Source organism: Talpa europaea (genome assembly GCF_964194135.1).
Source record: "Talpa europaea genome assembly, chromosome: 7".
Classification (NCBI taxonomy): domain Eukaryota; kingdom Metazoa; phylum Chordata; class Mammalia; order Eulipotyphla; family Talpidae; genus Talpa; species Talpa europaea.
Window position 1 is genome coordinate 83450361 of NC_140074.1, and position 13062 is coordinate 83463422.

General features: G+C 45.5%; 2 protein-coding genes across 2 annotated transcripts; one reads left to right on the forward strand and one right to left on the reverse strand.

Annotated features, from left to right (window-relative positions):
• Positions 1–299: 299 nt before the first annotated feature.
• Positions 300–7443, forward strand: TMEM97 (transmembrane protein 97). Its single transcript, XM_084236152.1, has 3 exons — positions 300–524; positions 5853–5997; positions 6886–7443. The coding sequence occupies exons 1-3, from the start codon at positions 399–401 to the stop codon at positions 7143–7145; spliced, it is 531 nt and encodes a 176-aa protein (XP_084092278.1). The 5' UTR covers positions 300–398; the 3' UTR covers positions 7146–7443.
• A 1069-nt stretch (positions 7444–8512) lies between these two features.
• On the reverse strand, positions 8513–11307 carry IFT20 (intraflagellar transport 20; the record flags this gene model as incomplete). The annotated part of the gene is given in 6 exon segments (XM_084236635.1): positions 8513–8594; positions 9034–9137; positions 9656–9741; positions 10893–11021; positions 11183–11225; positions 11227–11307. Coding segments are annotated over 6 exon segments (525 nt in total).
• Between the last annotated feature and the right edge of the window lie 1755 nt (positions 11308–13062).

Consider the following 13062-nt stretch of genomic DNA (forward strand, 5'->3'; position numbering starts at 1 on the left):
CGGAGCTTAGCGCGCCACGAGACCGACGGCGCGAAGCCCAGCCCCGCCCCTCGCCGGCCCTCACCGCCCCTCGCCAGCCAGCTGTCGGCGCCCGCCAACCCGCCGACGCGGCAGACAGGGAGCCCCGCCCCCGCTCACGCGGCGCTCCGTCGCGACACGCTACCCTCAGACGAGCCAATGGACGCGCCCGGCGGGGAGCCCCGCCCCCGCCCCGCGCCGCGGCGACGCAACCAGCCAATGGGAGCGGCCTGCGTGGTCCGCGAGCGGGGGGGGGGGGGGCGGGGGGGGAGCGGGCGCCCGGGCGCGGGGTCCCGGCCGTCGCGCGGCTCCGGCTGTCTTCCGACGTCTGCGGGCTCCCGGAGCGCGGCGGCGGCTCTGCTTAGCCTAGATAACGGACCATGGGGGCTCTGGGCGCCCGGCGCGGCCTGGAGTGGCTGCTGGGGTTCTACTTCCTCTCCCACATCCCCATCACCCTGCTTTTGGATCTGCAGGCGGTGCTGCCGCACGAGCTCTACCCGGCCGAGGTGAGGGCGGCGGTCGCCGAGTTTGGGGCCCTCCGCGCGGCGCTTGTCCCGGCGTCTCACTTGCCCTCCCCTCCCGCGCTCGCGCCCGCCCGGCGCCCGCCCCGCACCCCTCTTGGTTCCTGCCGGTGCTCCGGCCTCTCCTTGCCTTTCAGCTGGTCCGCGTCGTCGGGGTTTTGTTTTTCCCAGACTTCCCACAAACTGCTGGGGCAGATACTCTATTTGCTTTTCGTTGAGTATGTTTAAGGCGCCCACAGCTCACCTGTGGTCAGTTATCAGTGTTGGAGGGAAGTGGTCTGAATGAATCAGTGTCTAAATCACATGTTGCATTTGATTTAAAGTTGTGTTTCTTGGAAGAACTTTAAAGTGCCATGTAATCTCAAAAAAAAAAAAAAAGAGAGAGAGAGAAACTCACAAAACAAAACCCAAGAACAGTTAGACCCGCCTAAAGGGCATTCGCAGATCAAGGCCAGGATACAGAAACTTCAAAAATTGAAGTTAGCAACGCCTTTTCAAATCGGCCCTTTTAATTGGGGTCCAGTAAGAATGATCACCTGAGTAGAAAAAGGCCAAAAGCGCCATTTCCTGGTTTTGGAGGGGAAAGCAATAATTTATTGCTTTTCTTTTAAAAGTTTTGGGAATTTACAAAAAAAAAAAACCAAAAACCCAAACTAATATTTGTTTTTTGTTGCTTTTTATTTTTTCAGAGCTAGTTTTATTTTCTGGTCTTCTTTTATCTGGACCCTAAAACTTTCTTCCATGGAATGCGTAGCCTCAGTTCTGTTTTCTCCAACTTGTTTGTAGACCTGTGGGCAAGACTGACTTGTCTACTTGAAGATTTGGTTTTGCCTGTTTCTCCTTAAAAGTATTTTTTCTCTGCAGAGAGCGGGTTCTTAACCTGGGGTCCAGGAAACCCCATGGGGTATGCAAACCAGCGTGTGTCTTGTGTTTTCTGGGAAGAGAGTTTATAATTTCCACCAACTTTTCCAGGAGTCTAAGCCTCCCCAGAAGATTAAGAGCCACTGCTAAACATTGTATGGCCCACTTTTGTTTTCTTCTAGAACCAAGCATAATTGGGAAATCCTCTGATCTACCTTTCCTTGGGCAAAATGGAGGTAGCATATGGCAAGAGCATTGGACTGCAGCCTGGAAACTAAGTTTTTTAAAAACTTGACAAATGAGGGCTCTGTTGCCTCAGCTGTCAGGCGACAGTTGGGCTAAATTACAGGCTCAAACATATACAGGATATATTAGCTTCCTATTGCTGCTGTACCAAATTATTAAAAACATAGTGGTTTATTTAAGGCAACACAAATTTATTTTCTTGCAGTTCAGAAGTTTGACATAAATCTTAGAATTGAAATCAGGGTTTCAGCAAGGCTGGTTCCTTCTCTGCATCCTGGAGGAGAATCTGTTCCTTGCCTCTTTTAAGATGTCTGGTGGCTGCCAGTGTCCCTTGGCTTTTGGCCACATCACATCACTCTCTGCTTCTCTCATCACTTCTGCTACCTTCTATTCTCAAATCTCCCTCTACCCCACTTTCATAAGGACAATTATAATGACATTGAGGGCCAACCAGATAAGTAGGATAACTCCCCCCTCCCCCAATCTCAATATCCTTGACTTAGTCACACCTAGAGTCTCTTGCCAAATAAGTTTCCATTCACAGGTTCCAGGAATTAGGCCATGACTATCCTTGGGGACCATCATTCAGCCCTATTATGGGCTCAGGTAGTGCAGACTCTTTCTAAGCAGGTCTCTGCAGCCCTGCGATAGCTGTTAATTGCCTTGAAGAAAGGAGAGCTATGTCTGGTTTTCAAAACCTGTGTGCTTATTAGGAATTGGCACGCAGCCTGTTTACAATCTCTAATGTCATGGGTCCCTTTAATACTGGGCAATTATGATGTTATTCCTGGTAGCCATTCCAGACTTAACAGCTGTTAAGTTTCTTTGTTAGTTTCTTTGTTCCTTGTCAGTGTGCCTTTCCCACAGGCCCTTGCTCTTTGCTCACAAAGTGGAAATATACCCAGCTTCATAAAGATCCCCTTTAAACTTATATATTTGATTTGGTAAGGTTTTCTCACCTTTTTTTTTTTTTTTTTTAATGTTGACTTATTGGAAAGGTGCAAGTTTGATGCAGGCAAGATCTCACCAGAGATTTACTTGGGGCCTATGTGCCTGTCTGTGACTTTGACTATTTGAAGGCATTAGCAGCTTAGAGGCAACCTGACTTGGGAGGCCTTGGTTTCTATTACTTTTGTTGCTTGGGGAGGGGGGGTGGGGGGGAGGGGAAGGGAGGGAGGGATGATGCTTTTGTTGCTTCTTTATGGGGAAAGTAATAAAGTCCTAAGTTATTCTCAAGATTCTCTCTTTGAAAAAATGCCAGAATTTAATGTCTTTCCTCGCTAAATAGAAGTTTTCCCTAGAATTAAACAACTTGTGGGAGATCACGTAATAATTGGGCTAAAATTTGCAGATTAAATATCTCTTGGTTTGAATCAAACCAACACTTAGAAAAACTCATGAAACAGTTTTGTTTGGATTAGAGCATAGACGGGAAATGTTTTGTAGTATCTGAAGCTGGGTGGCATTGCTTCTGTTAAAATAAGGAAAAACAGATGAACATCTAGGTCTAAAGTTGGTGTGTAACCTCATTCTTTTTTTTTTTTAATTTAAAGATTTATTTGTTCATACTACAGCTGGGGTACAGGCCAGAAGTGTGGGGGGTGAGAGGATTCACCAGAGACAGAGTGGGGAACAGAACAGGCAGACTGACTGAAATCCACTGCTGAGGGGAGCAGTGGGTGAGACAGGAGAAGTCTGCTGTGCCATGTGGGTAGCTCCCTGGCCGGGGATCGAACTTGTGCTGCAGTAGCTGCGGACAGTCTCATAGGTTGCTTCTTAACCCCCTTGCGACACTAGGGAAGCCTGGTGTGTACCCTCATTCGAAGTTAGAGAGGTGTAAGTTCAGCAGCAACTCCTGGTTTAGAAATCATGTGTTCAGGCCAGCTGAATATTTTAATGAATAACAATGGAAGTTGAACCAAGTGAGTCAGGTATAAATGGAGACAGTTTCATGGCATTTTTGGGGTCCCATCTAATAAGAATTCTCATGAATGACCAGTTGTTGCTGACATTTTAATAGGAGTAAACTTGAACCTCTCCAAATATCTGTTAATTACATTCAATTAAGTAACCTTAATATTTATAACATGCTAGCCATTGTTCTAAACTCATTTTATCAAAAGTAAAATATAAATGTTACCAGCAATGATGTAGATATTATAATTGGCCCTACTTTATAGATGGGAAACAAGCTTAGTGAGATGAAGGGCTCTGCCCGGAGCGAGGCACCCTACCACAAGGTCCCATGCCCTTCACTCTACTGAGGGCTTGGGCCTTGTGTCCCACTCACCCTGAGTCCCAGCCTCCTATCCTTAGGTCGCTGGTATATGTCTGTGGGCAGGTGTTGGGTTCTAATTGATGATTACAAAGCTGGCATTAGTTTAAATTTTGCAAATTTCATCTTGCAACCCTTAGAAATTCTTGTGCTATACAAATCAGCCAGGATTTATGAAATAGGTGAATCTGAGAGACTACATAAAATAGAATAGAAAATGAAGTTCAAATGAACCAGATTGCCTTTCAAATTCTGCAGTCAATCTTATTTATTATTTAATTTTTAATTTATTTTTGCATAGACAAACTGGGGTGTAGACCAGAGGTGTGGCGCGGGGGTGTGTATGAGAGGATTCACCAGAGACAGAGTGGGGAGCAGAACATGCAGATTTACTGAAATACACTGCTGAGGGGAGCAGCGGGCAAGACAGGAGAGGTCTGCTGCGCCACATGTGGTTAGCTCCCTGGCTGGGATCGAACTCAGGCCATAGCAGTGATAGCGCGGAGACGTAACCCCTAGGCCATCAGGAAGGCCCCTGCAGTCAGTCTTTTAAATCAGGTAGTTCCTGCCAATATTTTTTAAAGTTAACCTAGAAAGCAAAATAGGATCTTAAAAAACATGTAATTCAGGTTGCTTGTTTTACAGATGCAGAAATAGAACCTAGGATGGATAGAGTGATTTAACCTTTATAGTATTTTCTATGATACCATTCTGAAAAGTGCTTAGTAGGAAGCAAAAGGTATCACTGTGAATTCAAATTCCAAATCATGTACAAATCGGAGGTCATTTGATCAATAAATTGTTTATCTAGCCAGAATCTTCCTGAAATTAACATTATGCTAACAGAATGTTTCTGGCTTTTGCTTAAAGCTCACTCACAGCAATGAGGCATCTATTTCATAGTAGTAAGCTTTTAGCTTTTGATCAAAAATTAACAGGAAAAATCTCTTTGAATTTCCCGTTGTATCTTACCATGGAAGTTGCCTTTATCACACTACCAAGACATATATTTGTCTTTGAAGTCAGGTGTGTTAAGACAACGCCTTTGCCCATGGCCACCTCCAGAAGTGAGCGCCACCTTGTACAGTAGTCCACGTAGCATGGACAGCCCTAGGCTTTGGGCTCTTAAAAAAGCACAAAATGGGCAGGAGCCTCCTCAGAGTCTGCTCCTCCCGTCCTCTGACTGTAGCCATTCAGTGTGGGTCTGCGTCTTTTGATTTGACAGCATAATTATGAGGCCCAAGCTAGAACCAACACAGATCATTTTCTCAGGCTTTGCTGTAACCTAGCAGCTATATAGTTTGTGGTTCAAGGCAGCTTGTTCTTCCATAAATAGCCAGCTAGTCTCCTAAAAGAAGTAACTTTTAGATGTAAGGAGTTAAGAATAATGAGGAACTTGGGACTTTGGAATTATTTAAATTGTCTGAAATTGCATCTTCAAAGAGGTTAGATTTCTACTACCATCCTCGTCTTAAAAAAAAAGACAAGGAATTCAGTTCATTTCTGTATTTGAGGAAACAGCGCTTCAGGGCTGCTATGCAGTAGCTGTTATGAAAGGACAAATGTCAGATGTTTCCACATCTGTCTTTATAAAGAATATTGTTGGCGGATAGGTCGCATTTGTGTGTTCATTCAGAAACATCTGAGACCCTACTAAGTGCCAGATGCTATTGCTCTTGACTGTGGGTGGCACAGCCAGGTGTGTGTCGCAGCGTCAGGAGCAGAAGCCAGGTGGCACAAAGGGGCCAGCAGAGCTGAAGACTTCCCAGAGAAGGTGGCATGTGCAATGAGCCAGTGGGTTTGTGTGAAATCACCATCTAGGTTGCATCACCAACGCCAGCAGAGCAAGCCATTCTGCTGAGGGTAGAGATTCTTCAGTGGGTTGGCGTGGCTGCAGGTGGCGATATTCACTGAGATCTTTCTTTTCCCAGTTGACGAAGCTGCTGAAGTGGTATGCAAAAGAGTTCAAAGACCCTCTGCTGCAGAATCCCCCATCGTGGTTTAAGTCCTTCCTGTTCTGTGAGCTTATGTTCCAGCTGCCTTTCTTTCCCATCGCAACTTATGCCTTCTTCAAAGGTTGGTAAATAGTGGGGAAATACTTTTTTTCTTTCTTTTTTTGCGCTGAAATCAGGCCCAACAAATCTTTTGGGGAAGGATCTCCAGGGGTTGGGGGGCCTCTGTGGTTGGTGTGAGGGTGAGGTAGGATGTGACAGGAACGGGCAGAATAGCGCTAGGAAAGGGACATTCAGAGTAATGTTACTGACTGCCTGGGTCACCTGGAAACCCTGAGGCTGCCTAAATGATGAATTTATCCATTTTTACTGTTGTTTTTTTTTTCCCCTCTGCATACAGAATTTCTCTTTTATTGTTGGCGTTTATTTTCTGCTTTTGATAGTATCCTACCAACTGTAAACATAGTAGCACCGAGCTAGAGCTTACTTTCACCAGAAGGGCTTACTTTCTCATTGAAAAATTATTCTGACTATGTCCCCACATGACTGATGCCTTCATAAAGAAGGGGGCTAGCCCAGTGCATGTAGTAACTAGGCTTGTGCAGCGATTCCCCCTGGGCTCTCTGAATCCATCTCTTGGCAGAATTTGTTACCCACTCACCTGTATGGCATAATAAACAGATGCCACTGCCACGGCTCCTACCCTCCTTGAATTTTAGATCAACTGGGTTTGACCAGTGTTGGCCATTTACTGCCCTAGAGTTTTTTCTGAATTAAAATCTGACCCCACCCTTGGTTCTTTGGCAGCCAGTATGCTAAGGCCCCAGCTGTCACATAATTTTTCGAGTTGAATAGTAGTACAGACATCTAGTTTTCCATCTGTTTCCAGTTGGAAAAGGAGGTGGAATGATTCAACTGAGTATCATTGGCAGAGACAGGGCAGAGAAGGACGTTAGCAACCCTGGAGTCGTGAACACACCTAACCTGTTATTTTTTTCTCTTATGACCTCAGGAGGCTGCAAGTGGATCCGCACCCCTGCAATCATCTACTCAGTTCATACCATAACGACTCTAATTCCAATTCTCACCACGATTCTGTTTGAGGATTTCTCCAAAGCCGGTAGTTTCAAAGGACAAGGACCTAAGACTGTCCCAGAACGACTAACCCTCGCGTCTGTCTATGTCCCCTACTTGCTCATCCCTCTCATGCTTCTGCTTTTCATGTTGCGGAGTCCCCACTATAAGTATGAGGAAAAAAGAAAGAAAAAATGAAAGAACCACTGGGCCAGGGGAGAGATGCCCACAGGGCAGTTTCCTGTTGACCCAGTACAAGGAAAACTGCTCACAACCTACATCTTTGGTAGCATTGGAAACACCAGCAGCAACACACAAGAGCAAGACACTGGCAGGAGCCAAGTTAAACTCTCCCAAGGGCACTGGCACAAACAGACCGATCACCTGCTGACTGGCAGAAGGGTGTGTGCTAGGGTGTAGGGAAATGGTGCCAAACACCTCAGTGTGGGCCTAGGATCCACTGCAGGATTTAAAACATGAGACCAAACCAGAATCTGGATAAACTAAGAAACATGGCCTGCTTGGCATATTCATGAATCATCCCCCAGTACACGTGACTAAATCTGTCACTCATGTTTCTCTACAGCATATCACTAATCAACAAAGTGAGTAGGGGGATGCCTGAGTCCATTTTAAAGTTAGAAATCATGTCTCCCTAATGTTCAAAAACTCTTATCATGTTTTCTGTCCCAGGAGAAAAGTTTTGTCTGTTTATTTTCTTTCCAAACCTATTCTTCATTTTACAAACCATCTATAATAAGTACCTTTTCTCTGAGGTCTGATATCCAACCTGATCTGGAAGTGTACTTCCTTCTGGATAACTTCGTCCTAATAGTTTAATCATTCCTTCTGTCTTGTTCTCAGTCCTAGGAGGGAGACGGCTGAGCATAACGTCCAGTGTGTGCACTTAGGGTCTCCACGTTAGTATCTGGTGTTCCATTAGCTTTCTCTAAATCCAAACACAAAGCCAACTCTTTTGAAAAAAGACTTGTGAATGCACATGGAAAACTGTGGAAACTGGACCCAGTCAGTTCCTTCTCTTTGCCTGTTTGCTCACAAGCCATACTGGTCTGATTGCCGGGACTGTTGTCTGACTCATGTGTCTGGTCCAAATAAAGGTAGCTGCTGACCACTGCCTGGTTTCTTTTGTGGACGAGGGGCTAGAGAATCCAGCACTCTCTAACAAGGGGTTAAATGTACACTTCAAGGGCATCAGGAAAAAGGTAGATCAAGCCATTGAAAAACAATAATTTATTGCTTTTTGTTTCAAATTTTTGTGAATTTACCAAAAAAAAAAAAAGCTTACAGATAGCTCAGTTCAGACTAAGAACACAAGAGGTGAGAACCTGGATCACCGTGGTCACGGGGTATTCACCAGCGGAGATGCTCTGACATCTGAAACAAGCGCCCCCAGATGTGTTTTATTGCCTTCGTAGAGCTGCATTCCTTACACATCATCTCACACAACATACTTGGGTCATTAGTCAAATCACTGGAATGGTACAGAGGTGTTTTTGGTCTTTGATTTTTTTTTTTCCCTCCTGCTATAAAATTAAATTTTCAGTTCATTTCTGAAAAATAAATTGGTCAATAAATTCATTTTGTTCTGCTTCTACTTTACACAAAGCTTCATATTCAACCCGATACCTGAAAAACAAAATTGTTAGAAGCCCTAAAAATGAGTGAAATAAACTATCAACTTACTCTTCTAAAAGAAGACTAGAGGTGGCTTAAATGATTCTAGGAAATAGTGTCAGTTCAGAATGAAGAAATCAGTAAGGGCAAGAAAGAAAAGCGACAGCCACCCGTGAGAAGTGTCCAGCCCACAGTGGGTCTTCTCCCAGACAGCCTCCCCCTCTGTACCTCGCTACCTGGACTTCCATGCTCTTAAGCTACTAGAGGTTCCTGGATATTAACAAAGAGCAATTCTTTTTTCTTTCCCATCAAATGTAATTTTATTCTAAAAGTCTTAAAACAGGATGACAACTGAGACAATTCCTGAGAGAGCAGTGATGAGTAAGGACAAGAGGTACCCGAGAAGGAAAAATAGAATCATAGTAGAGAACTTCACTGGATGGTGTCTTACCTCTCGAGTTGCATTTTCTTTTCTGCTATTAGTGCTTGGAGTTGCTGCTGTTGGGCTTCTCTCTGCTTTGCTATAGATTTGAGCAAGTTCCGCGCGCCGATGGCCTAGAGAGAGACGGCAGTGCCAAAGAAGGTCATGGCTTCATTAAAACCATCTTCAGCATGAAGTCCTCACTGGGGAAGGCCCCCTGGAGGCCATCCCAGTGCACAGCAGGGCGAAAGTGAAGCCCTAGAGCTTTAGGAGTTAAGTCAAGAAGCAGGATAAACCTCATGACCGCAAACTGCCTGATGGGAACTGCAGAGCAGCACTAATGCAGACCTCTGAGCACCCCCAGGGCCTGACAGGCCACTTAGCCTCATGTCCTTTGCCCAGTCATCATACTGTGTTTCTTCATTTATCAAGTGAGAAACCACCTAACTGATGATGTGAAAATTAAAGAAAATAATGACAAAGTATACTAGCATGTAAGAGTTTAATAGTAGGTTAACTGGATCAGGAATTGAGTCAAACCTTGTTTTAATTAAAGAATCTGCCCTCCCCTCCCCCTGAAAAAAAAAAAAAAAAAAAGGTTAGTGAGCCAGGGCCCCTACCACCATATGGACAGAAGACATACAGATCTTACCTTCATCTTCTCATTTTCTGCTTCTTTCGCAAGTTGGTCAACAAGCTCAATCAGACCACCAACTATTTTCTGGAACTGGCCAATTTCTTTTGGGGAAAGAACAAAAAATGTTTTATTTTCTAGCACCATCACGCTCCCTCAGCATTGCCTTGCAGGGAGAGGGCAGGGTTACTGCCCTCTAACTTGTGTCAACACAACGGGGTGCCTGCTGGCCTAGCCTCCCATGCTTGGTCTGAACCTAGAGGAGGTTGGTCAGGTACCCAGAGTTGGACCGGGGCACACTGGGACCCCGAGTCCTCACTGAGCCAGCCAGTGCTGCTGCTTCGGGCTGTGAAGGCACCAGACCCCTGGTGGGCCCATCTTGCTCTCTCAGGAGTGGCAGGAAGCAACGGGCTGTGTTCCTGAAAGGACCGTGCATGAAAGTATTGCCTTAACATGAATGTGCCTCTCATTAGTCATAGATAAGTCACTACTTAATGGTGGGGTGGGGCTCCCACTGTAACCAGAGTTAATAAACAGCACACAGTATCTAAATAGCTAACCTCCCATTCATTCTCGTCAATGTTCTTGGATGTGGTGGAACCCCGTTTTACGGATTCATAAACAAAGGCCCCCAGCAGTGAGACACCACGCACCCAGCAATCACAGAACACTGGCCACATAATCCATGCTACCCTTCACCAGTCAAGCGCTCTCCACAGCCTATGAAGTCCTGGAAGGCTCAGAAATCTCTGCTTGACTAAATTAGCCCTGTAGTCCTTGCCCCAGCCTGCCTGGCTACTGGGACAGGAGGTGTCCTAGAGATCGCTAGCAAAATGGTGACTTCATTAAGTCTTTCATTCCAAATAATGGCAGGCCTGCCAGTGAGAACACTTTCTCCCAAGAAATCAAACCATGAGCACATGACTCTTATTTTCTGCCCTTCGGCCATGGTTCTGCCCCATTAAGTTTAAGATTTCCGAGAGGGAACAAAGAAAGATGGCATTATCTGAAAACACCTTTCTTTCCCCATCCAGTGTTCTGACTGGTGCTCAGCCGGGACCACAGGAGACATGAGAAGAGGGCAAGCAGACATGATAGGCAGTACAAAGGAATACATGAAGGCCAGGCTCAACCCCCCAACCCCCCACCAAAGCCAGCATCTCCCTTCTGGCAGGCCAAGAACTATGGTCCAAGATTGGGGGCACAAATGGAACAGTTCAAGCTGAATGGACCTTCGCTCCCAAATGATACTCACTGTCCACAAAGTCCTTGCATTCTTCCTTGAGCTCTGTGGTCTGCTGGGTAACCTCTGGGTCCAATACCCGCAGCTTGTTCAGCTCATCAAAGTGCAGCCCTGCTTCACCCAGGATGTCCTTGGCCATAGCTGCAAAGAAACCAGCCCTGATCCCTGATCTCTTCCCAGCCACCCAAGCAAATGCCTGCTTCCAGCCCAACCCCATTCCTGCCCCCAGGGATGCCAATGCCCAAAACCAAGAAGATCCAAAGGCTCCCCCTTCCCTCTGCCTCCACCTCTCTGAGCCTCACCTGATTCCCTTCCAGTTTCCCTAGAGAAGTTCTGTTCTGAAGGGGTGACAGTGGCAGCCAGGAGGAGGTGTGTCATAGGAGCAAGGGTCAGGAAAGAATAAAGTCCGGTTGCTTGTCACAGGCATCGTTCATTCAACACACATTTCTGGAGTGCCTACTACATGCCAGCACTGCTAGGTGCTGGGGGTACAAGGATGAGTGCAACATGGTGCACGCCCTGGAGGAGCACAGAGTTTAGCTGGAGGAAGACAGACATGTAAACTGAAAAATTATACCAAAGCGTTTGTACAGAAATATCATTAAAGCACCAGAGGAAGACAGAGCAATTAACTTGGGGTGAGGGTTAGGAGTGACAGTTGAATTAAGTTGTGAGCCATAAGCACATTTATTTATCCCCAGTTGCGTACCCAAAGGACATGAAAAAGCTGTTCAAAATACATGTACTGAAACAACACAGAAAGCAAGTAAAAGAAGAAATCTGAGTGCATTAAAAATTAAAGTTAAAAAAATAAGAGGGAGTAAGAACATCACCCCAAATATATGCCACAGGATACTGTACACATCTGGGACCCAAGTTGAGTCAGTCCCTTTCTAGCAGAAAAATGGAATGGTGTTATCAGGAAGAACATACCAAGTAAGGAGGCCAGGGAAAGGCATTCCAAGCGGAGGAAACAGCATGGGCTAGAGGCTGAAGTCACTGACAGAGCCTATCTGCCTGGAAGGTGAAAGAACAGAGGACAGGGCAGGAAACATCAGTTGGAGTCAATCAAGAAGACCCTGTGTGCCCAGCTAAGGAGTTTGGATTGTTTTCTGTAAGGAACAGAGAACCAGCAGAGCTATCTTCTCCCTCCCCAGGCCACCGTGCATTTCTGGTCCAAAGGATACCTCATTTCTGGGAAAGAAATACTGAAAACTCACCCTCATCCTGGCTTAAAAAACAAAAACCAAACAATCTGAGCACATGCCCTGTCTAAAAAGGGAGGCAATACTACTTAGGACTACCCCCCAGCTGCCAGACCAGTTCCGAAATCCCAGTGTTCCCAGGTTCCCATCACCTGACCCTACCCCAGCCCTTCCCTCGCTCCCACCTCCCCGTCACCTTTTCCCTTCTGGTTTCCTGAAAGAAGTTCTGTTCTGAACTGGGTGATTCTGGGAGTGACTGCCAGAGCAGGTGTTCCAAAGGAGAAGCAATGGTTAGAAAAGAACTAATCCCCATTTTTGCCAGCACTTCCGATTTTCAAGAGGATGAGAAATCTAGACTTATATATGAACCTGATTTTTAAAGGAAGGTTTCAAGGGAAAAACAAACAAACAAATATCCAATACTGCGTAGGCCAATCAATACATGTGTATAGGCTGTCTCTGTATATGACTATGGCCCTCGGCCGTCAGCATCACTGGAATAAAGTGATGTTAAGTAGGCTAGCATCTTTATTTTGCAACATTTTAATCATTCAGAGCTTCCCAAAAATTGGGCATTTTAAGAAAATCTGTCTTCCTATGAGTTCTGTTATATTACCAAATATAACACTTAATGCTTATCAGGTGATTAATTGGAAAAGCTTCAAGTAACCCAAGGGAGCAAACGTCTGCATTATCTTCCATTGCCTTCCCTGAGAGCACACATTTACTCAGAAACACCTTCTCTGTCCCTGGTCCAAAGATAGTGTAATGAAGGAAATGCTTTGGTTTCTGATAGTAAACAAATACTCACAAATTGTGTTAACAGTATGAAGAAAGGCACATGGTGCTATATGAAGCTGCAGCAGGGCATCATTTACATGGGGGGAGAGGAATCAACAAAAGCCTCTGAAAAAGTGACACTTAAGTTGAGACCTAGAGAATGCAGGAAGCGGCAATGCAGGCAGAAGGAAAATGTG